This window comes from Ovis canadensis, chromosome 6 (assembly GCF_042477335.2).
Source record: "Ovis canadensis isolate MfBH-ARS-UI-01 breed Bighorn chromosome 6, ARS-UI_OviCan_v2, whole genome shotgun sequence".
Classification (NCBI taxonomy): domain Eukaryota; kingdom Metazoa; phylum Chordata; class Mammalia; order Artiodactyla; family Bovidae; genus Ovis; species Ovis canadensis.
Window position 1 is genome coordinate 93,915,902 of NC_091250.1, and position 26,032 is coordinate 93,941,933.

At 35.7% G+C, this 26,032-nt stretch overlaps 1 protein-coding gene across 12 annotated transcripts in view; it reads left to right on the top strand.

Moving 5' to 3' along the window:
- Window positions 1–26,032, top strand: part of ADGRL3 (adhesion G protein-coupled receptor L3) — a 936,369-nt gene that overhangs the window by 746,573 nt on the left and 163,764 nt on the right. For 10 of the 12 annotated variants that reach the window (XM_069593110.1, XM_069593111.1, XM_069593112.1 and 7 more), the window contains 3 exons: window positions 8,555–8,857; window positions 11,218–11,321; window positions 23,865–24,050. In XM_069593110.1, the coding sequence (XP_069449211.1) occupies window positions 8,555–8,857; window positions 11,218–11,321; window positions 23,865–24,050 (593 nt within the window). The remainder of the gene's footprint in view (window positions 1–8,554; window positions 8,858–11,217; window positions 11,322–23,864; window positions 24,051–26,032) is intronic. The other 2 variants (XM_070292434.1, XM_069593115.1) reach the window with 1 other exon arrangement.

The following is a 26,032-nucleotide window of genomic DNA, read 5'->3' on the forward strand; positions in this document are numbered from 1 at the left end:
GCAGCAGCAGCAGTAGATGATTATCTAATATTTGAAGTTAAAATGAATGTTCTTTCCAGTACACCTCAGTGTCTTTAAATTTTTTAATATACTGTTTTATGAAGCCTTTGAGTTCTCTTCATAGGCCTCTAAAAATGGACATAATTCTTTTGGAGTTAAAAAAACACAACTCAGTATAATCAGTGTCCATTTTATTTACTTGTTTCCCTAGCAATTTAAAATATATGTGAGATGTGCATATGCATGTATTTGTGTGTATGCTTATGCACATGTTGGAGAAGGAAATGGCAACCCCCTCCAGTATTCTTGCCTGGAGAATCCCATGGAAAGAGGAGCATGGTGGGCTACAGTCCACGGGGTTGCGAAGAGTCGGACACAACTGAGCGACTTCACTTTCACTTTCAATTTATGCATATATGTGTGTATATATATATATGTATATCCATATATTTTAGTAGAGAAACCTCAAAATTATTATTCTAAATTGTAATTTAGAATTTGCTTCTCTGGTCCATTTATTACTACCTGTGAAATGCATGACTCCATCTTATTAAAAGAAAAATCACCAGGAGAAAGCAAACTGGGGAGGTTTTTATTATTCTATCTGGAAGGTGTTCATTAGGCATGGTTAGCATGATAGTAAAAAGAAAATAAACTATTTGGTATATATCTGAGTGAGGAGAAATTACTAAGTTCCCAACATGAGGACTAGTCTAAACATTTGCCTTAAAGATAAATGTCCTGAAATCTTTTCCTGAATATAAAACAGAAAATACCTTGGCCTAATCACTCAAACACTTAATTCTCTCAAGATAGACAATTTCTATGCAATATTATTCTTTATAGCATCAGACTTTACTTTCACCAAGAGACACATCCACGTTATCAGTTAGTGAAGTCACTCAGTCGTGTCCAACTCTTTGCGACCCCATGGACTGTAACCTACTAGGCTCCTCCATCCGTGGGATTTTCCAGGCAAGAGTACTGGAGTGTGTTGCCATTTCCTTCTCCAGGGGATCTTCCCAGCCCAAGGATCGAATCCAGGTCTCCCACGTTGTAGGTAGACGCTTTATCGTCTGAGCCTCCAAGGAGTCCCACATCCACAACTGAGTGTCATTTTCACTGCCCTCCGCTCTTCCTCAGTAGCATATTTGGACACCTTCTGACTTGGAGAGCTTAACTTTTGGTATCATATCTTTTTGCCTTTTTATACTGTTCATGTTCACGGGGTTCTTATGACAAGAATAGTGGTTAGCTGTGCTGCAGTCCATGGGGTCGTGAAGACTCAGACATAGCAACTGAACAACAATAAAGACAATTTCTACGCCTTCCTTTATTTTAGAGGAAACTAATGGAATTATCAGTATCTATATAAATATTTAAGTTTCTCAAGAGCCTAGGTCTGTATTTTCTGATACTAATCTTATGGCTTAATATTATGGAAGTAAAAGTTTGAAACTCTTGTAAATTAAATTATACAAAATTTAATCTGGAGTGAACAATTACATTATTTAATCCAACTTTATTAAAACCTCAATGTAATGAGATACAGTTACATATGTACATATATCTGAACATACTTTTCAAAATAAAGCATAGATGATTGTTATATCGTGCACTCATCATGAATTACTGAGTATTTAATATATGTCAGATGGTATATTTGCATGGAAAACAGAGTAGAATATCAAATTTCCTTGCATTCAGTAAGCTATAGAGTTGAAGACTTTAAATGTGGTTTTGGAAGGATGAATTAATTTATCAAGTCTGTAATGTATATGCTGATTATTAAGTGACTTAAAAGAACATTTATGTTTTTACTTGAAATTAAGTATCATTTATATGACAATTTTTATGCAGCGCTCTTTCTTTTTTTATAATTTTAATTATATGAAGAAAATGAAATGTTTAGTGGTCTTGTGAGTGTTGGAGAGATGATAGGCACAGTGAAGAGCCAAGATTTGACTGTCTACAACTCATAATACAATAAGCTTGACTACTCTACCCTATAAACTCTTTGAGGAGAGGAATCATGTCGTATTCAATCTTGTATTCCTATTCTAGCAATGAGTTGGATCTCCCATTTGTGTCACTGTTAGCTTCTTTGGTTAAAAAAAGAAAAAATACTTGAGTTTGTTTAATTGTTGCTTTTAAGAAAGTGCTTAGAATACAATCTAATGACCTTCTTTTTTCCAGACCCTAGACATAAACAGCAGAACAAATAGCTGAGAACTTCAGCCACCCTGAACAAAGGCCTTACGTTTTATCGGTTTCTTAGGAACTTGTGCATATGTAACAGGGATAACCACATATATATTACTTTAAGCATCTGCAATAGATCGAAGTTACTAAAATTACATTCTTAAAAAAAACTGGAGCTTAAATTATGAGCTCTTCTTCCCTACTCACTTTGAGTGTTTCATTTCCAGAAACAGAGCAATTTTCTTTTTCTTGAATTTAACTTCATACTTATAAATAAATCATGTATAACCCATATATTTTGAAACCACTTTGTCTTCATAGGTAAACTACAATTCACAATCATATATCACTGCAAATATTAGGTGATAACTTCAGTAACTGGATAACAATGATGTCAAAACTAGGGAAATAAAATACAATATTGAGGCTATAAGTAAGGAATTATTCTAAATCCTAATACCAATTCAGCATCATTACACTCTGAATGTTTTGCTACTTGATGAGAAATCAGTAAATTCAATTCAGTTGAATTTATTCCCCCAGTTTTTTTTGTGTGCACAGTTTTGTAACCAACAAAATTTACTTAATATTCTCATAAATCAAAATTTCTGGAAATTTTACTGTAATGAGAAAATCAACATAACTCTGCTGATTATAACTCAGGAATTCTCAGAAATATGTTCATACTGTTTGAAATTAATATGTCTGTGTGGTCATTTCAATTTTAAGTACATAATAGTATTTGAGATGGAGCTGAAGAAGAGTTTACTTGAGAAGGACTAGCTGTTCTTTTGTTAAAATAAAGACTCAGGCATTGACTCAATTCCACCAACATTATTGAAGGCCTAGTATGTACCAATGAGGAGCATAGTATCCATAATCAAAAGCCATCACCTCTCTTACAGCCCCATGTTCTTGTATGTATGCACGTGACCCATAGTATTCTAGTCATCTTCATCACCACTGAACCCTCAAATATATGGTCAAATAGGAACTTGTCCTCCCTACTTCCATTCTCTTCCAATTCAGTTACTCTTGAACACAACAACCAAAGTGAACCTAAGTCAGATCGTATCTTACCTCTGCTCAGAACTTACTGTGGCTTCCCACACCAGACAGAGTGAATACCGAAGTCCTCCCCATACCTGTAAAGTCCTATGTGCTCAGTCCCTCAACACCTCTGTGCTCTCATCTCATATTGGTTTTCCCTCATGTTGCTCCAGCCACACTGGCCATCTCACTGCATAGAGAATTTTGCAGATGATTTTCCCTCTACCTCTGGAAAGCTCCCCAGTTATTCACATCTCTCAGTCCTCCACTTCCTTCAGGTCTCCCTTGTCACCTTAACAGCTAAGCAAAGCCTGACACCCTATCAAAAATTGTAATTCCCTCTTCTAACACTTCTGATTATTTTCCCCTGTTTTTCTTTTCTTCTTGTCATTAGCACTTTTAAATATTTAATATGCTATATATTTTAATTTTTGTCCTATTTATCATACTAAAATATAAGCTCTTTGAGAGCAGGAGTCTTTACTTTTTGTTGTTTTGTGGTGGGGGGCACTCCGCAGAAAGAGAGAGGCAGTGGAACTTCCCTCAGCAAAGCCGAGGGGTCCCGAGCAGAGGTGAGCCTGCTGTCCACCAACCCAGCCCCTCCGCGAGCGAGAGACAATCAGACGCGACAGGGGTTCCATCTGAGCAGTTCCGCTTTATTGCCACAAACTCTTGGTTTATATAGGCAAGCAAGGGGGTTCTGCGAGGGACCTCCCATAGTTGCACCAGTCACGTTAAAGGTCAAATTATAATATGCCATAGTTACACCAATCACATTAAAGGTCAAATTATAATATGCATAGTTGCACCAATCATGTTAAAGGTCAAATTATAATATGCATATAAGGTCAAGTCGTCATGAGCTTAACAGGAGTCTATGGTAATCACACACTGTCCACGTGTACGGAAGTCAAGAGAGCCAATCAAAAACTTTAACAGACCACGCCCCTATCTCTTCTGACAGACTCCATCTTGGCTTCCAATCGCAAAAGCTAGCCCCTTTTTTTTTCTAAGGTTTCCCACGTAGGGCCCCACATTTTGTTGTTCATATCAGTATCCCAGTGTTTAAAATAGCACATGGTAAGCAATCAATAATTCTCAGTTGTGTTGTAGACTAAATAACAATATCATGTCCTGTGCTAAGTCACTTCAGTCCTGTGTGTCCAACACTTTGCAGCCTCATGGACTGTAGCCCACAAGGCTCCTCTGTCCATGGGATCCTCCAGGCAAGAATAGTGGAGTGGGCTGCCATTCCCTTCTCCAACAACACCATGACTGATAGTAAATGTTTATTAATCTGTTGTTCTCTGTCGTTTACTTTGCCAAGTGTGTTGGTAACACTCTTTAAATGTAGATCTTTCCCCACAGTGTCTACCAGTAAAAGGTTCTTTCTTGCATGCTGGTCACATGTATATCACTCGTTGTACTTACTCTTCTAAAAGCTGGCATTGAGCAGAGCCCTTGTTAGTCTTACATGGCAGTAAATGGAAGGGGAAGGGATGGAGGATCAGAGACAGCTTTGAAAATAGACTTTTATTCTGCTTAAAGCCAAACAGAAAGATATGACCCTGGTTGTCGACATCTCTCTGAAGCACAGTTCTGAGGGAAAAAGTTCTATATTGATCCTTGACATTAGTATTTCTGTATTAAACTAAGTAAAGTCCTTACAATGGATTTTGTAACAAATTAAGCATAAAAATATAATTTTTATCAGTGTTATTGCTTCACAAAAATAATTCAATTTAAATATGATAGTTCTGAGATAAGGTCATTTGGAAGAGAGGGGCTTTGCATTCTCCCTGTTCATTTTCTATTTGACTTGTCTCTTGAATTTTCTTAATGTAGAATAAAATGCATTGATAAAATAAATTTTCCAGCGCATCAACTGTAGATATTCTTAGATGCCCTGCTTGCTATTTTCCCCATTTATCCATTCCTATCTATTGTGAAGTTTTACAATGTGGGACCCTCCCATGCTTCCTTGACCTATCCCTGATGGTCATCTATATTGGCTGGTAGCTTATTAATTCTTAGTTAGACACAAGGCTAAAAGTTGAGAAAATAATTTTGTCATAACACATTGTAACACATAACCCTGACTTGTTAAATTTGGAAAGGTCTCTTGATGGAGATGGTATCCAATCTAAACTCCACAGAATACATAGGAATTACCAGATGGAAATGGAGGTAGGAATACTGTAGCATACAAAAAGACCCTGGGGCCAAAAGAACAGGAGAGGTGGGAAACTACTGGTGATTTTGTATGGTTTAAGAGTAGAAGTAAAGATGAAAAAACGTTGTAAATGAACTGAAGAAAGAAACTCCTAAGGGGTATAGGCATGAAGAAAAAGAGATCAGCCTTTGTTTGGAAGGCAGATGGAAAACATTCAAGGATTTTAATCTGGGGAGTCACCTATTCTAATATATACCCTAAGAATGCCCCTGGCAAACGGTAGAGAATGGTTTGGATAGCGAAATTTTAGAGAAAAACAAAGAACATTGATTTTCATTATGTGATGCTATTGCTAAATATAGTTTGGTAGGATACTGTAGTCTCTAAAAATCTGAAATCTGGGTCATTTGAAAAAAGCACAATGATCATATTAAATCTATGCTAAAAGACAAATACATTCAAACTTGGCAAGTCTGAAACTATCGCAAGAAAAATCTTGTGATAATGTCATTACTCCTTGTCATTAACCATGTGATTGACACAGTAAGCTGAAGAATCTTCTTACCACACATGTGATGCACATGTGATGATGCATCTTTGATGCACCATCTCTGATGGTGCAATCAGAGCAAACATGATTGCAAACAAATCTCTTCTCCCAGAGTGTTAATTAAAATATCTAACTGAAGAAGGGTGCATTTATTCAGAAAGCATTCGTTAGTACCTACATAATTCTCAAGAAGAAAAGGAAGACAGTTGAAAATCAATGATTGAACTAGAAGACAAAGAACTCAAAATGCTTTGCTTGAAACAAAATCTATAGCTCACTATCAATGAAAAGATTTACAGTTCCTTTCAAAAATTTTGTTATTCAAAATGACTCCTTTAAAACTCCAAATGAGAGATGGCATTATTGAAATTGAGGTCAGAAAAGATAACTTGAAATTAACTTTTAACTATTGCCTTACTACTCCATCAAGCAGTAAGAAGTCAAAAAATAACTTTTTCCATCAGCTGGAAAAATTTGCAGAGAAAATGTCTTAACATCCCAGCAATGACACCATTGACACACATTTTTAAACCTATTGCTTAATATTAATAAAATTATATCACTTAATTTTAACATTAATTAATATCAATACATAATATTTAAACTTCATTTTTATTATTAAATTTCTTAATTTTATGTTTTATTTTTAAAATATCCAGATAATTTTATATGCAAAAACATATATTAAAATCATTTTTACTATTTATTATTTTAAGAATTCAGTTTCACTTAGCATTTTAAAATATGTTGCTAAATTTTATATTTGAATTGAATTAAATGCTGGGTCAATAATTTTACTTTCTAAATCCTGAATTTGTATTTTGCAAAAGTAGATAGTGAAATACTACTGTTCACATTTTTTGCTTTTATTAGTAAAATGTTAAAAGACTGCTGTTTTCATTCACTGATGATGGTAGGCTGAATGTAGATAATGGTGACCGGGAAGAAAGAAAAGTTTTTTTAATGAGATAGACTCTGCCAGACCTGGCAATTTAAGTATATTGTGTATAAGGAAAAAGACAGGAAAAAAGAATACTCTGCTTTCTTGTATGAACTTTGAGTAAATGTGGTTAAGAACATTACCATTCCCATAGAGAGAGGGGACACGAGAGAAAAAGGAGGAAGAGAGGAAACAGAAAAATAAGCAAGAAAACAAAACAGCAAATAGCACCTCTATCCTGTTTTATATCCCAAATGCACTGTGATGGATTTGGGACCTCTTCCGGATTAGCAGAGTCTAGTTGATGGCACAGTAAAGCAGACCATGAATGACAAACAGAAGGCTCATCACAGGACTCTCTACAGTTTCTTAATCCTGAGATACTTTGAATCTGACCATAGCCAGTGCCCCTACTGTTCATTGCCTGTAAGTGAGGTTGAGTAGTTTCTAACCTTACAGTTAGAAAAGCAGTGTATGTATGTGGAGGGCTGGTATAAGCTTGTATTCCTATGATGGGAATCTGAATGTATTTTACCAGAAAGATGATTCTCTGCAGTGGTTATTTCTAATGTATTATTAGGACATTCCTTAGTATACATGATAGATTTAATAACCTGTTAATATCTAGGCTTCCCTGTTAGCTCAGATGATAAAGCATCTGCCTGCAATGCAGGAGACCTGGGTTCAATCCCTGGGTGGGAAGATCCTCTGGAGAAAGGAATGGCTACCCACTCCAATATTCTTGCCTGGAGAATTCAGTGCAGAGCGGAGCCAGACAGGATACAGTCCATGGGGTCACAAACAGTCGGACATGATTGAGCAACTAACACTTTCACTTTTTACTTAATATCTGGTCAAATAACCTAGCCACTTTCATTTGGAATTTGGAGTACATTGGGAAAATGCCAATTAAAAAAATCTAGGTAGTAAATAATTTATGAACACACACACCGATAGGAAACTACTTATGGAGACAGTGAATGACAGGGAAGAATAGCATGCTGCAGTCCACGCTGTCTCAAAAAGTAGGCACAACTTAGTGACTGAACAACAACAAATATCAAGCTTGAAATTTCTGATACAATGGTTCAGTTTTTAAGAGCATCAGAGTAAATCACCAAGCTACTCCAGTTTGTGTTAAGGAGATTCAGATTTGCTCTTTTACTTTTTGGTTTGTGAGCACTTAAATTTCTTTTTTTTTTTTTTTGTCCTCTATTTGCAACATTTTAGCAACTCATGTTAAGGTTAATGTGGAAAGAATATTGCTTTCAATATATAGCTCTCTCCCTATCTATACTGAGTTTGAAAATGGTAAAGAGAGGGCTTTAAATTTTTATAATCCCCTAATTGTTGAAAAGTCCTGAAGCTTCTTAAAGCTTACTGAAGAGTTGAATTGTGCTGTAACTTTGTTTTCTGTAATTGAAGTCAAAGAGAACCACAGACAAGACTACATTTAACATTAGTCAAATGACTTGTTTTGATACTCAAGTGACACTCTCAAATTTTTATATTGGTTTATCTTTCCCATATTTAAAGCTCCTTGAATCATCAAATAAAAAAGACTTCTGAAGTATTAGGATGTCTTCAGGTCCTACTGTGAACCAGCAATGCAGGTGTTTTCTTCTGGATTTTATTTCAGAAATCTCTACCACAGGACCTCTTGGCACAGGAAGCACCACCACCAGTACCACCCTTCGGCCCACAACCTGGAGCCCAGGCAGGAGTACCACCCCCTCAGTGTCAGGAAGAAGAAACCGGAGTACCAGCACCCCATCTCCAGCTGTCGAGGTGCTTAATGACATTACCACACACCTTCCATCAGCATCGCCCCAAATCCCAGCTCTAGAAGAGAGCTGTGAGGCTGTGGAAGCTCGTGAAATCATGTGGTTTAAGACTCGTCAAGGACAGATGGCAAAGCAGCCATGCCCTGCAGGAACTATAGGTAAGTTTGTCCTGCAAAACTAAGCTAAAGGTATATTGCTAATTTGGCTTGCTTTCCTAGCATTTTTTTGTCTTGTTTATTTGTTGTTGGTGGTGGTTTGGGGTTTGTTTTTGTCACAACATATTTTAACATTTGATTACATTCTGGACTCAGCTAAATTACAATTGAAAGCAAAATATTTCCAGAATTTGAGAATGCAGCCTAAAGAAGTCACAGGTGAGAATCTGCTGGTAATATTTATAAGACCAGTAGTTCTCACCCATGCTGTGCAGTTTCTAGGTCAATTTCAATTAAGCTCCAAAGGGACTTCCGTGGTGGCTCAGATGGTAAAGAATCTGCCTGCAATGCGAGAGACCTGGGTTCTATCCCTGGGTTGAGAAGATCCCCTGGAGGAGGGCATAACAACACATTCCAGTAATCTTACCTGGAGAATCCCATGGACAGAGGAGCCTGGGAGGTTGCAGTCCATGGGGTCACAAAGAGTCGGACGACTGAGCAACTAAACACGGCACAGCACAACTTCCAAAGAGCCAGCTCTTCTACACAAAAGCTCAGAGTTAAATCACTGGGTTAGTGGGTGCTAGTTTTCATGCCTGTCACCATCAAATGTTGATTACACAAAGCTAGACAGAGGAGGTGCTAGTTCTCATGCTTGTTACCATCAAATATATATTACACAAAACTAGACTGAGGGCTTCTATATTAGATAATCATTGGAACTACATATCATTTAACAAGAGAAAAGTTTTAACTATCTTTTATTACCAGTCCTCATAGCTGGCCGTAATAATCAGAGGCTCTTTGTTGTCAGGGATGATGCTGGCAGGAGCCAACCACCTCTTACCCAGCAACCACTGGAGACATCAATCCTGCATTGTTTTCTGTAGGGAATAGTCAAGAACTGGATAGCTCTTTACCCTCCACCACCACCTCCCCGCCCCCTGCTTTTTTTCCACTCTTAATCGGACACAACTGAGCGACTGAACTGAACTGAACTGAACAATTCATAATATCCCAAACTCAGAAATAGTTTGATTTCTTATTGTTACGTATAAATCATCATAAAATTAATACTTGACACCCTGCATAAAATTTGAATTATTCCATAAAATATGTAAATAAAACATAGGCAATAGATGTCATTAGACTAGCATTGTTAGGACTCTGTCTCTGGGTTCCATTGATTTGATTACTTCAACAGGTTTGTCTTAACAAAGTTTCAATGTGGATACATACTTCTGAATTCCATGGTATATAAAGTGATGGGAAGATCAGAAGATGTATATTGATTTTTATAAAAGTGCACATTAAATTTTTTTCAGCAAAGTGTTTAAAATTATTCTGAAATCTCCCTTCCCTTTATGAAGGTGCACAGTGTTTAGCCCCATTGTTTTCTATGGTATTGGAATCAGAAAACATTTTTAATTTCTCTAGAACTGCCCCCCCTAATTTTGGACCTCAATTCCTTTATCTCTAAAAGAGAAATAATAATAGCACTAACTTCTTCAGATGTTTGTTGTAGAGCTTAGTGAAGTACTTTTTCTTTGAAAGCAGTTAGCAAACTACAGAAATATGTTGTTATATTTCTGTGAAAATGAAGAAAGAGATTTAAAGAAAACCTGAAACCCTCCCTCCCAGGTGACTGTTATGCTGTGGTCTTATTTTTACCCTTTCCCTGTCCCCTCTGCTGATCCTGTGTCCAGGCCCACACAGTCTTTTTTCACTTGAATTATTGTGATAGCTTCTTCATAGCCCCCGCATCACTCCCCGAAATTCATCCTCCATCCTGCTACCACAGTTATCTTTCTAAAACCTAAATCAGCCCATTTGTCTCTTCTGCTTAATGGCCTTCATTGATTTTCCAACACCCGCAGATGACAGACAAGGGCGTTTACGGTCTGGCTCTGCCAGCCTTTCCAACTCCATTAAATACAACTCCCCTACCCAGCAGACCTCAATTCAAAACACTTGATTCCCAAAGACAGCATATTTTTCCTTTGCCTGGAATGCCCTTACCCACCTTGCAGAGTGATTCCTTTATGACTCAGCTGCTACCTTATATCTGAAAACTGAAGCAATAAGCCCCATGGAGGCTTATTCATTTAATTCATGAAATTATTCCCTGTACCTGGTGTAGTTGTCCGTAAATGCTTTAAAAATACTGAGTGTTCTGTTATGATTTTCTAATGATAGTTGCTTTGCTTGCCAGCCACTATAAATGGTACTTTAATAGTCATTACCTCAGTTCAATGATCACAATCTTATCTTTTGCTCATATGTAAAAATATCATGGACATAAAGTCATTATAAGAAAGATTGTTTGAATATTTGAAGCAGACCTATTTTTCTCATTATTTTAGGAGTATCAACTTATCTCTGCCTGGCTCCTGATGGAATCTGGGACCCCCAGGGACCAGACCTTAGCAACTGTTCTTCTCCTTGGGTCAACCATATAACACAGAAGGTAAACCATGCGATTGTCAAGGAAGGCTTTGCCAGTTCTAGATCCTGTTGCATATAACAGCTAAAAACAAAATAGTCAATATTTGTTTTAATTAATGTGGAAAAATTCTCCCATTTTATTTTAACTCAAGATTTAATGACAGTTCTAATATGCTGTGAGATAATTCTAGAATTTTGTTGTTCTTAAAGGGCAAATCTGTGTATTTCCCCTAAACTGGCATCATGGCTTATAATAGTTTTATTATTAATACAAATTTTATGGTATTGTGAATTACAGATATAAAAGTCTAAGAGGTATTATAAATCAAACAAGCAAAAGCTTCTAGTATTCATACATATGGATTTTCCTGTGGAAATTATAATTACCAAAAGAAAAAAAAAATCTACCTTTGGAATCTTAATCCATTTGATAAATGTTCTGTAACCTATTCATTTATCAGTGTTAAAAGTATACACATGTGTGACAGAATCTTGCAGACTCAAATTTGCAGGGCTTATTTGGTTGCAATATGTTGAGCATTTTTATTATTAATGCACTGTGGAGCTTTGAACTGATTTCATTACAAACAGAGACCAGATGTGCATTTATGCCAAAAGGGCTATGGGATGAATCCTTATTATAGCAATTTGTGCAGATTTATGCACTCCTAAAATGGAGAGTCCTTCTATAGCACATTAGCTATGCTGAGGAATTTTTGAAAGAGATTTTTCCTGAGAAATATTACAAGTGATGGCCTCACTAAAAGCCTGTCTGTGCCATTTGCTCTTTTCTCTATTTGTTTTTAACCAGGCTTATCCTCAATAATATACTGTATAATAATCCATAAATATCTACCCAGTAGATCATTTAGCAGATGAGCCATAACTATCTATTTACCCTAAATCATGGAAGACCAGTGGTTATATTGACTCCAGTTACCCTCTTACATATGCATCTCCATACTTGTTGCTATTCATAATGATGCTTCTCCAATTTCAGTACTGTTCCTGCCACAGTTTTTATGTTCTTTGATTTTATTACAATGTAGCTCAGACCCTAGGGCAAATAACTCTTACTGGATGTGATCAGATTAAAAGATCAGTAGCATATCACCTTACATTAGCAACTTTTAAAAAATATTCCCTACATACTTAGCCTAGGGGTTAACATTAATTCAGTAATAATTCACCTAGAAAGCTGTGTTTTCATGTTAATTCTTGAATATGGTTGGCATATTTCATTGCAGAAAATACTGGTGACTTTAACTGATAATATTGCTTAATTCTTTCCTTTCCTTTGCAGACCTTCTAATCTTATAACAAAAGACACAGTTCCTTGCAAAGACCAGACAATTGTTGCCCATTTGATTTAGGGATGGAATGTTTTTATTTTATAACAGATATGTTCCATTCTTTTGGAGGGTTTCTGTATAATCCTTATAGCGTCTGTAAAAATATATTAAGATTATACAGTTTAGATAGTTAAAATTTATAATACCTTAGCTAGATTACTTATAAATTTGTAGAATTGTCAAACGTTTCATAGTGGGCTTTTGAGCCCTGGAAATCGATTTATGTGCTTATTGCTGGGTCAGCGCTGGAGCTGGTGTTTAACTGGTTCTACCTTTATTGAGATGTCATGCTTAGCAACAACACTAGCTACGCGATGAATAGATCATGATGGCCTTTATATCCCATACCCACTTAGCTAGTTTCTCTTCACTTCTCTCCACTCTTTTCCTTGGTGTATTCATTATACGTCCGACTATTTATGCCATTCATTAAACATAATGGTAGTTGAACAGGCTACCACAAAACTCCAACATATTTAAATATTGATGTTGTAAACCTCTGAGAGAATCTGCATGCACTTCCCATAGTGATTTGTCTCTGTTTTCTCTCCCTCCTTTCCAAAGCATCTTCTACAGAATTCATCCTTTTACTCATTTCTTCCCTCAGTACCCAAGTCCCAACAGCAAACAGATGGAACCTGTGCAGAGAGCTTGTTTACAGTGGTATTGAGGGAACAAAGGTGAACTGCAAGGGATTAAGAGGAATTCCAATGCTAGGAACCCGGATGGAGCTTTTCCCAACCCCAGGCCTATGGTTGCCAGATCAAAGGAATGATGGAAAATTGGTAACAGAGTGTCTTTGAGAGGAAAGATGACCTCTAGACAAGAGATGCTTCCTAGCCTCAGGCGACTTTTCAGAAAAGATCTAGGGGAATAAATATTCTGATCTCACCCACCCCACACCTCTTAACTGGCTTCACCTGCCCAGCCTCCCCACTGCTGCTGCTGCGGCTAAGTCGCTTCTGTCATGTCCAACTCTGTGCGACCCCATAGACGGCAGCCCACCACGCTCCCCCATCCCTGGGATTTTCCAGGCAAGAACACTGGAGTGGGTTGCCATTTCCTTCTCCAATGCATGAAAGTGAAAATTGAAAGTGAAGTCGCTCAGTTGTGTCCGGACTCTTTGCGACCCCATGGACTGCAGCCTACCAGGCTCCTCCGCCCATGGGATTTTCCAGGCAAGAGTACTGGAGTGGGGTGCCATTGCCTTCTCTGAGCCTCTCCACTAGCCAAACCCAAACAAAAGCCAGAGGGAGAGATGTCTTAAACATATCCTGTTAAGTCCATTTCCTAAGATAGAGAAAAGGATGGAGGAGGATGGAAAGTGGTCTTCCCTGACTTAAGAAATGGAAAGTATCCAGCAGAGTTCAGGTTTTCTTTGCTTCTCTCACCCGTCCTCCCTTTCTCATCCTCCTCTTCCTCTCTTCACTGTCTCTCTCTTCCCTCCTTCCTTTCTCCTGCTCCATCCTCTTTCCTCTGCTCTGACCTCCCCATTTTTCTTATGTTTTATGCCATGTTGAAAAACTTAAAGTGAAATAGGTATCTGATTTATTCCTCCCCTCCTCTACTCACTGTAGTTCTGAGAATTTTTAAAGTAGAGGAACACTGTTTACCCCCAATAACAGTATAGATGGGGGAAAAAAAAAGAGGGAGTGATTCTCTCATTTGAGAAGTATATTCAGTTTCCCCTACCCAAGTTTGTGGGTACCACTGTAGGTTGCAAATAGGAATAAATAAATGGATCACAGTGCTTACTTTAGTTGGAAAAAAGCAAACATTATCATTTTTCTTAAGAAATGAGTTGTGTTTTTTTCCTCCTGCAGTCAGGCAAGGAGGGAAGAACCAAGCACAGAATCTTGATGGTTTTGTGATTCACAAATGAAGTCAGGCCACTTATATACGGGTGAAATGATAGATTAAATTTTGAGTGGTATTATAGAGTAGATTACATTTCACTGAAGAAAATGTAAGCCTTTAAAGTCAGAAGAAATTTGTTAAATGCTGGCAATAATACTTTCATAGACATGAGATTTAATAAGAAGCCAAATTTGTGTAGAAAGGAAAAGCAAAATACAAAAAGGAAAATTTACCTCAGCAGCAACAGGAAAGTGTAGGAGCAGAGAAGGAAGGAGAAATTGATAGGTGAGTGGATAAATGAATGGGCAAGTGGACAGAAAGGTAGATACAAAGATAAATAGATGATTGGATAAAAAGATTAGATAGTGAAGCTGAGTACACACATCTTGAAATTAATGTTTTAAAAACATTTTCCTGTTTATGAAAGCCAACAAATTAGTTTAGAGCTCTGCCTTCTCAGATACATGTGATGAAATATCTGATTTTCTCACCTTTCTCAAAGACTGTTCAACTGAAATCATAATCTCTGGCTTTAGTTTGACCTGTAGCTTGGATTCAAGTCTTCAAAACGGAGTTTATATTTTCTATTTTTGCATATCTGTAAAGAATTCATTGTACTTTATAATCCCTCATATCTTTTTTTCAGTTGAAAACTATGAAATTATAAATGTGAAGACCCTCCATATTTATAATATTTCCATGTAAAGTGAGATCTGCCTCCTACTTCATTAACTGGTCCAAGTGTTATATGCAAAAGAAACACCTGAATTGTTACTGGGAAATAGTCTTTCTGTTTCTAGCAAACTAAAGTATCTTTTCTTTTGTCTGCACACAAGTTACTGACAGATTTTGAGATAATGTAAGGTTCTTCCTGCATTTTCTAAAGAAGGATGTGTAGATCTAGAAATGGTGTTGCTGTTTTATATTATGTGCATGCTAAGTTGCTTCAATCATGTCCAATTCTGTGCAACCCTATGGACTGTAGCCCCACAGGCTCCTGTCCATGGAGATTCTCCAGGCAAGAATACTGGAGTGTGTTGCCAAGCCCTTCTCCAGGGGATCTTCCCGACCCAGGGATTGAACTCACACCTCTTATGTCTCCTGCATTTGTGAATTCGTTACCACTAGCAAAACATGGGAAGCCCCAGGTTCAGGTTACAGTACAAAATAAACCAACCGTTTGTTCTGGAACTGTGGTTGAATCTTGTACCCAGATCTTAATTTCACCATTCTTTTAGCACCCATAGATCTACTATGGAATAAAAGTAAATTGCTTATTAATTTTATCAGAGATTTGTGGCATTTCCATATCTTCAAGCTTAATTAGCCTACATTCAATTGTAAGGTAGAGGCATTTTATCGTCTATAAACCCACTTGACTCAGATTCATAGAAAAATAGGTAGATCTTTCAAAGAAATGGTAGCTTTGTACTTAAACACTGTAACTCCTCCATGAATTGCTTTGCCACCTAATTAATGTTTGCTGTATAAAATCCCATGAAATGTCAAAGCTTATTTCAAATAAAATGGTTTTTTCTTGTGTCAAAATTTGAAATGCAAATAGTATCCATCTCTGTCATAATTATTATCCTTAACTACAGCAGCAGGATTTCCCCTCCCCTATTCAAGCCTTAGGTATAATCCCACCATTTCAATACAGGCATTAATTTACTAATCCTCACAAAACTTATAAGATTTCTCAGTATGCATGTACTTATTTCTGAGGAATAATTTTAGCAGAATTTATTAAAAGAATTGTTAGAGATAGACATTGTAATGATGTCTTTAAGCTAGAATAAGCGAAATAACTATTTCAGTCTTGCTTCTTTGCATAGAAGACTTGAGGCAGATGTAAGATATGTGTATATTTTTGTATGGAAATAAGATAATAATAACTGTGGTGAGTGAAATAAATAGGACAATCTGAAAAAAGAGTAGCTTCGGGATGCCACTGGAAAGAATATGTTTCATGCAGGCATGGTCTGAATAAGCAAACTTTGAACTGAACTTGAACCTTAAAGTCATAGTAGCTATCAGTCAGTCAGGTCAGTCACTCAGTTGTGTCCGACTCTTTGCAATCCCATGGACTGCAGCACTCCAGGCCTCCCTGTCCATCACCAACTCCTAGAGTTTACTCAGACTCACGCCCATTGAGTCAGTGATGCCATCCAACCATTTCATGCTCTGTCCTCCCCTTCTCCTCCCGCCTTCAATCTTTGCCAGCATCAAGGTCTTTTTCCAAAGAGTGAGTTCTTCGCATCAGGTGGCCAAAGTATTGGAGTTTCAGCTTCACATTTAGTCTTTCCGATGAACATTCAGGACTGATTTCCTTCAGGATGAACTGGTTGGATCTCCTTGCAGTCCAAAGTAGTCTCAAGAGTCCTCTCAAACACCACAGTTCAAAAGCATCAATTCTTTGGCGCTCAACTTTCCTTATAGTCCAACTCCGACATCCATATATGACTCCTAGAAAAGCCATAGCATTGACTAGATGGAACTTGGCTGGCAAAGTAATGTCTCTGCTTTTTAATATGCTGTCTAGGTTGTTCATAACTTTTCTACCTAGGAGCAAGCGTCTTTTAATTTCATAGCTGCAATCACCATCTGCAGTGATTTTGGAGCCTCAAAAAATAAAGTCTGCCACTGATTCCACTGTTTCTCCAGCTATTTGCCTTGAAGTGATGGGAACGGATGCCATGGTCTTTGTTTTCTGAATGTTGAGCTTCAAGCCAACTTTTTCACTCTCCTCTTTCACTTTCATCAAGAGGCTCTTTAGTTCTTCTTCACTTTCTGCCATAAGGGTGGTGTCATCTGCATATCTGAGGTTATTGAGATTTCTCCCAGCAATCTTGATTCCAGCTTGTGCTTCATCCAGCCCAGTGTTTCTCATGATGTACTCTGCATACAAGTTAAATAAGCAAGGTGACAATATACAGCCTCAACGTACTCCTTTCCTAATTTGGAACCAGTCTGTTGTTCCATGTCCAGTTCTAACTGTTGCTTCCTGACCTGCATACAGATTTCTCAGGAGGCAGGTCAGGTGGTCTATTATTTCCATCTCTTTCAGAATTTTCCACAATTTACTGTGATCCACACAGTCAAAGGCTTTGGCATTGTCAATAAAGCAGAAATAGATGTTTCTCGGAAACTCTCTTGCTTTTTTGATGATCCAGCAGATTTGGCAATTTGATCTCTGGTTCTTCTGCCTTTTCTAAAACCAGTTTGAACATCTGGAAGTTCATGGTTCATGTACTGTTGAAGCCTGGCTTGGAGAATTTTGAGCATTACTTTACTACCGTGTGAGATGAGTGCAATTGTGCATTAGTTTGAGCATTCTTTGGCATCGCCTTTCTTAGGGATTGGAATGAAAACTGACCTTTTCCAGTCTTGTGGCCACTGCTGAGTTTTCCAAATTTGCTGGCATATTGAGTGCAGCACTTCACAGCATCATCTTTTAGGATTTGAAATAACTCAACTGGGATTCCATCACCTCCACTAGCTTTGTTCGTAGTGATGCTTTCGAAGGCCCACTTGACTTCACATTCCAGGATGTCTGGCTCTAGGTGAGTGGTCACACTATCGTGATTATCTGGGTCATGAAGATCTTTTTTGTATAGTTTTTCTGTGTATTCTTGCCAACTCTTCATATCTCTGCTTCTGTTAGGTCCCTACCATTTCTGTCCTTTATTGAGCCCATCTTTGCATTGTTCCCTTGGTATCTCTAATTTTCTTTAAGAAATCTCTAGTCTTTCCCATTCTGTTGTTTTCCTTTATTTCTTTGCACTGATCACTAAGGAAGGCTTTCTTATTTCTCCTTGCTATTCTTTAGAACTCTACATTCATATGGGCATATCTTTCCTTTTCTCCTTTGCTTTTCACTTCTCTTCTTACAACTATTTGTAAGGCCTCCTCAGACAGCCATTTTGCTTTTTTGCATTTCTTTTTTTTGGGGGATGATCTTGCTCCCTGTCTCCTGTACAATGTCCCAAATTTCCATCCATAGTTCATCAGGCACTCTATCAGATCTAGTCCCTTAAATCTATTTCTCCCTTCCATTGCATAATTGTTAAGGATTTGATTTAGGTCACATCTGAATGGTCTCGTGGTTTTCCCTACTTTCTTCAACTGAAGTCTGAATTTGGCAAGAAGGAATTCATGCTCTGAACCACAGTCATCTCCTGGTCTTGTTTTTGCTGACTGTATAGAGCTTCTCTATCTTTGGCTGCGAAGAATAGTAGCTATGAGAGAATCCAATTGATGGCACCACTGCCATTAACAAGAAGCCTGGAAAGACTCTTGGTGCCTCTCTCTCATTTCACTCACACATCCAATCAGAGAGTAAGCCTGTCTGTACTTGTAAATCTCTCCCAAATCAGGCCACTTCATGTTCCATGCTGCTCCAACCCTAATCCACAACAGCTTTTTCTACTGTGTTAGCTTCATAGTAGGTCCCCTTTCACTCACTCCTGAACCCTCTAATCCATTCCACTGAGTTCTGTTTGAAATATAAGCCTGAGGAGACCACTGCTATTTAGATTCTTTAATACCTTCACATTGCTCTTAGCACAGTTTCCCAAAATCATCATCATGCCTTTCAAGCAGTACTGCTGCTCTGCTCCTGCTCAGCTCTCCAGCTGCCTGAACCCCAGTAACAAGTACTCTTCGTGCAGTGCCCTTAAGTCTCCCTGCACCTCTTTCCTAAAAGCTTCTCTCTCTGCCTAGAAGCCCCTATCCTCATCCCAACCTAATTTTCTCTTTTCTATTTCTCTTCAGATTAAACATTCTTTCTCAGAGAAGTATTTCCTAAATTATTCCCTAACTTCAGACACCAGGCTAAACTGCCTTTAGGGCCTCCCTGGTGGTCCAGTGGTTAAGAATTCACCTTTCAATGCAAGAGACACCTGTTCAATTCCTGGTCTGAGAAGGTCCCACCTGTGTCAGGGCAGTTGAGCCCATGTGCCACAACTAGTGAGCCCGCACTCTGGATCCTGTGAGCTGCAACTAGTGAGCCCATGCATCACAACTATTGAAGCCTGAACACCCTAGATCCTGTGCTCCACATGAGAGGTTACCACAAGGAGAAGCCTGTATTTGGCAACGAGAGAAAGTCGGGAAGCAGCAACGAAAACCCAGCACAGCCAAAAATAAACGAGAAAAAAAAAAAAAAAAGCTGTCTTTAGATTTGATCCGCTGCACTGGGATTCTGGATTAAATTCAAAAAAATTAAAATTAAATAATTGTGCAGTTAATTTATTAATAGCTCTTTTATTATGTGAAACCACTTTATTTACCATTTTATCCCCAGACATTAGTATAGTGTTATTCATAGAAATTCAAATTGTGGTTAAATAACAAATGAACATATAGAATGATAGAACAGTTTTTGAAATTATAAATAGAAATGTTTTATTCTTTAAAACTGTATGTATATATGTATGACTATATATACATATGTACATGTATACATATACACAATTTCTATGTTGGTAGCAGATTGAATTCTGAAGGTATAAAATATTTTTTAAATTTATTGTCCACTTTTAGTACCCTATCTTCCCAAAACATGGTTATTCTAGAGTTCACTTACTTATATAGCATCCTCTTGGCTCTCTCCACAGTCCCCATCAGAATTTTATCTTACTGGGTCACTCTCAACTTGTCTGTTAACTTTCAACTTATTTGATATTTTCTGTTGCTTTCTTACCTAGTTTCCAGGTCTTTATTACCCCTGTACTATATTCCCATAAAACCTCACAGAAATTACCTTATAATTGCATTTTTGAATTAATACCATCTGCTTTTATGTACCCCGCATACCAAGCAGTAGAATGTGAGGTTCCTGAATGTGAGCAAAACTACATGTAACGTTTTACTTTATTTCTTTAGGAAATAAGTGTCCAAATGATTGTTAAGTGAATGAAATCATTTTTTAATTTTTAATATTTAAAACTTTTTAAATATTACTACTACAGTTTCTTCAATTTTAAGAGGAAGCAGGGATCATAATAAATAACTAGTTATATCCATTTTTATTTTACTTTAAATATGGTTTTCACATTTTTATTTTAAACTTTTTTTATAACTTATCTGTACTTTTTTTTTTTTTTCTGTTGCAGCTTTCTTGTTAGTGAACTTTGAGTTCCAGACTTCTTTTGTGGAATTAATTTGATTTATTCTTCATAAATTCATAAATACTTCTTGAATGCAAAAACATAACTACTTTCAAGATAAATTACTGATGATTTTTGTATTTGATTCAGCATTTGCAACAACATACTATCTGTCATTGACACATACATTGGCAACATCATTATCTTTTATGTTGAAAACAGTTATATTTTGACTTGTCATCTATATTTTCAGCTTTTTCATTACTGTATTTCAAAAAAAAATTTAAATTTTTATATTAGGGAATTATATAGCCTTCTTTTTTATCTTATCATGTCCTATCCCAATATTATAATAATTAATGTTGAAAACAAAGTTTGTACAACTACCCAGAACCAAAAAAATTGAATGAAAATACCTATTATTTTTTTCTGTTTGTTAATTAATTTTTCTTTTTATAATGTTCCCTGATAGCTGTAATGAAAGTCATTACTTGAATCTTTAGTTTTGAAGATAATGTGCTAAAGCCTATTACTTATTCTAGTAGATCCCAGCCTTTTTCCAAAAGGGCTCATTTAACTGAATCACGAGACTCCAGAGGTGCATATGCCTTTACATTTTCTCATAGAAAAAGTACTATGTGGTAATAAAGACATAGAAGAAAACAATACAATAATAATGATAATAGTAACAATGGTAATAAAACAATTACACAAGAGCACAGTGCTTAACAAAGTAAAACGATAGTAATTTCACAAATATGTTCATTTTTATGAGACTAGCATAGATGGAACATGATAGCAAATGCAAGACTCTGTGCATGGTGCACTGATTAAAAGAATATTCTTTTGGGATATTATAGGAACTCCAGCTGTCTGGATACTCATGTGCACAGGGGTTTTGTAACATTGCTAAGCAATTGTATCAGGTGTTCAGACTTAATTGATGGAATGCTGAATCTGAACACTTTGTGAATACTAGCATTTTACCAATTTAATTAATGAATAGTGAATTTTATAAATCATTAAGTGAGTTAATAGATTCCCAGTAAATAGCTCTAAATTGTATATAATGATTAAATATATGAATTATAATCACATTTATATCATTTTGTGACTGCTTCAAAGTACTTTCATGATCCATCAGTGGGTCATGAATGCTACTTTGATCTACATTGACTTTGTTACACATTTATCCTTGAACCTTATAATATATTCCATTTGGTGTTACAAGCATCTTAGTTTTTCAGGCCCTGATATTTTACACATTCAATAAACTTAGTGCAGGTATTTCTGTCTTTTTTCATTTTAAAGGTTTTTAAAAAGTACCAATTAACTATATAATACTTTAACATATTCTTCTTACAATATATATTCTTGTAAAATTTAAGCATTGAGCAAAATGATTCTTCTTTCGATTTCTATCTTTCAATTTTGTCCTATGTTTTTAAACATACACATATACATATAAACACACAAATATCTACATGTAATATTTATTTTTCATAGCATGTTTATATGCTACTCAAGTAATATTCATATTTCACAAATACCATGCCTATATATATTAGTATATATTTATAATTTTTATACTTGCATTTATTTTAAGTCAGTATTACATGTTGAAGATTGATGTTAACAGTATTGTTCTCTTTATTACAAAGCTGTTGTATAGTATTCCATAATTTTTATATATATGTCCAGTTTTGCACAGATATAATCCATTTTGTTTTCTATTATAAGCAAGCTGGAATGAATATATTTGAACATTCCCTTTCGTAACAGTGGGATTATTTTCTTACGGCTGATAGTGATAAGAAAAATCTCTGTCTTATACAGTCTTCACATTTCAGAGTTTAATAGACATATTAAATGTAATTTACATAGGAAGTATACAAATATACACATCCAGTAGTAGTTTATGATTGTCATATGCATTTATACAAATCTTTGCCAACACTTGGTTACTAAGCTATTTTTGCGTATTTGAATTAGGATTTTCTATAAACTTAAGAATGTGATTGTTAACAATTTAGGTATTCCAGTTGCTCCAATTTATTCATTTATTTCTTTAACATTTAGTCCTGCTACAAATATATTAAGTATCCCTGCATTAATAGTGGTAACCAGTTTGAGTTTTGAAAGCTGTTCCCCTTACAGCTTTCTGAATATTGATTAGGAAGATAGCCTTACAAAGAGAAGCCCTTTCTGTTTGTGATCCTAAATTCTATATCAGACTGTTAAAAACAGAAAAAGAGAAGAAAAGAAAATGTTCTAAATAATGACACTTTTGTATAAATAATAGTAGGGCAGACTAGAATTAGAAAAGATATATGCCAAACCATTAACAATCTCTAGAAAGTGGGAATGTATAGAGTCAAAAGAAGAGACCCTCATTATTTTTACATTGCATACCTATATCTAAATTGCATAAATGTGTTATAATTGTACTTTAGTTTAATTTTTAAAAAGATCAAGGACATGATAACTTGGAAAATTACACTTATTTACCTTTTTAAAAAAAAGTTTTACAGGCCTTCCTTACAAATTAGTATATATTCCTATCTTCTTATTACCCAGAGCTGTCAAATTTGTTCAAGTGATCGTAGCATATAAGTTTTATCTCTTTTAACATCTTTGGATTGTTGACAATTTGAACAATTCTTATAGAATATACTTAAAAAATCAGCACGTAGTTTGAGAGAAGGAAAGTGATAGAATCTAAGCAACAGTTTGCTACCAAGTACATGGGAGGTGAAATCTCTTAGTAAGAAGATGAAGACCATTTTAAATAGCAGAGTTTTTATTTGGAATTACATTTTCACAGAGTTTAGCAGACAGTGAGTATTCCTTGTGAACTAAGTGTTAAACTAGACATAATGGAAAATTTGTATTGTTCTCTGAGAACACAGTTGTTCACAACACAAACTCATCAATGTTCAATTTAGAAATGCATAGAGAAAGATCACTGGGCAAACCTTAGACTTAACCCCTCAGATGGGTAAATTGAGAATCATTTCCAGAAGTTAGATTCCTCAAGAGGAGCTTCCTAAAGGCATGACTTTAAAGTTAGTTATTAAAGAAAATAATGGATTAGCAGGAAAACTCAGGGAATGTGTACCAAATAAAGAGGGAGTTTAATAACTTACTTACCTCAATGGTTATAACATATGCAAGAACAATTGTCCAAAGAAGCCAGTAAAATTACTTAAGATCTCTTTCCTTTTTGTTCTGTTTTCAAAATTGTAGTTGAAATCTGGAGAGACAGCTGCCAACATTGCTAGAGAACTGGCTGAACAGACAAGAAATCATTTGAATGCTGGAGATATCACTTATTCTGTCCGGGCCATGGATCAGTTGGTAGGCCTCCTAGATGTACAACTCCGGAACTTGACTCCAGGTGGAAAAGATAGTGCTGCACGAAGTTTGAACAAGGTAAGGACCTTAGTTACATGCATCTTTAAAGTTGTAGTAAAATCAGTGAGACTTCCCTGATTAATTTCTCTCTTTCCGTAAAATTAGATCATTCTAAAGAAAATTGCTAGCTATATTCAATTCACTTCACTGTCTCATTATAATGCCCTTATTTGACTTTCAATCTAAGGAACAATAAATCATAATCTCTTTAAATATATTTTGAATTATAATTCATTTTCTGTAGAATCCTGTTCTGGATGCTAAATTCTGATATGGTTAATATAGATAAATGCCACTTCTTTTATTTCTTTTTTTTTCCCCCTTTCAAGCCTTTATTAATATGATTAACAGTAAAACAAATATCTAATCAATAAAGAGAAATTTAGAAAATAACAGTGAGAAAAGATATACATAATACATTATCAGTTCATTATATTATAGATTAAAAAAATAATTTAACCTAATTCATATCACATTTAAAAGCTCATTAGACAAAGCATTTGTTTTAATTTTCCTTTTGATTTTTAAGTAACTTATTTTGCATCACTACCATTATAACTTAATAGGTTTTAATGTGTTTCAACAACTTTGAATTATAAGTAATAAAAATATTTTTAAATTTTAAGGAATTTTATGTGTTTTAATTTACAGCTATAAATCTACAATGTATGTTTATATACATTATATACACATATGTAAAAATTTTGTACATAACTTATACAGATATAAGCATTGTATTTAAGTGTATAAAATATGTTTTATATATATTTATAAGGAGTATCATTTATGTAACAAAATTTCACGTTGTGAAAAGATAATAGAATCGCTGCCATATATTCTCTTAATGGCATTTTTGTAATAAAGATGATCAGTTATTGAAACTGGATTTTAAGGCCTTAAATATCAGGGATAATCTTAATATCAGGGATACTTCAAACAGCAAGAATTTGGCAGCAACAGACTAATATCCTGTGGAATTCACTGAATGAATATTCCCCTTTAGAATGAAAAAATAACTTTACAGAGTGGTCTTTGTTATGTTTATTTCTTTCCTGTCTTATTTGACTAAGAGTCTCATGAGATGGAAGACATTTTTTAAATGATGATTGTTTGACATTAAAGAAAAGAAAAAGCTAGATATTTTATCTAGCAGTTTTTTCTGCAACTTCATCCTCAAAAAACAGATTCAATTTTATCAGTTAGAATTTATTACTAAGGGTGTTTTTTTTTCGTTATTTTCATGCTAAGTGAAAAGGAGTTATTTTTGTCACTCACATCCATGATAGAATCTCAGCCCAGCCCCTGACAGAATATAATCCACAGCTGTCTATGTAATCTGGGCATGCTGTGATTTTACCAAGGTTTACTGGATGCTGTTAATGAATATCGCTGCCAGCTATTGTTATTATAATGTACTAGAAGTAGTAATTTCTATTAATGCTACATATCCATAACACTACTTGTTATAGAATATTTTGTATCTTTATTTAAAAATGATGTTGATGTCTGGCAATATCAGGTAAAGCTGGCAATTAATGTCACATTCTAACAGGCTACAGCTAATCAGCTTGCCTAGTCTGAATATCAAATAACTACATAATGGGCAAATTTCCATTTGTGAAGCTTTTTAATGCTCTCTTTTGTTTCTTATTTGGCTCTTTTCAGTTGTTTATATAATGTGGTTTGTCATATGTTAATTTGCATGATGGGGTAAAGAGATGGAATGGCAAAGGTTATTCACATGCTTCCTGGCTTGCTACCATTTCCTGTGATTCCCACTGTTCCCTGAAGCAGTTATAACCCAACAGATTTGCAAAGTCATCTCGGTACAAGTCGATTGTGTTCCACTTTGAAATACTGGAGAGTTTAGAGAGCTTTTAAACCAAGACGCTAGTCAGTGATCCAGTGACAACACTGGCAATTTACTTGTACTCATTACTCATTTAATTCTTTAGAGGAGTAACTACTCTATGCTCATTGAAGAATGTATGAATTAAAGT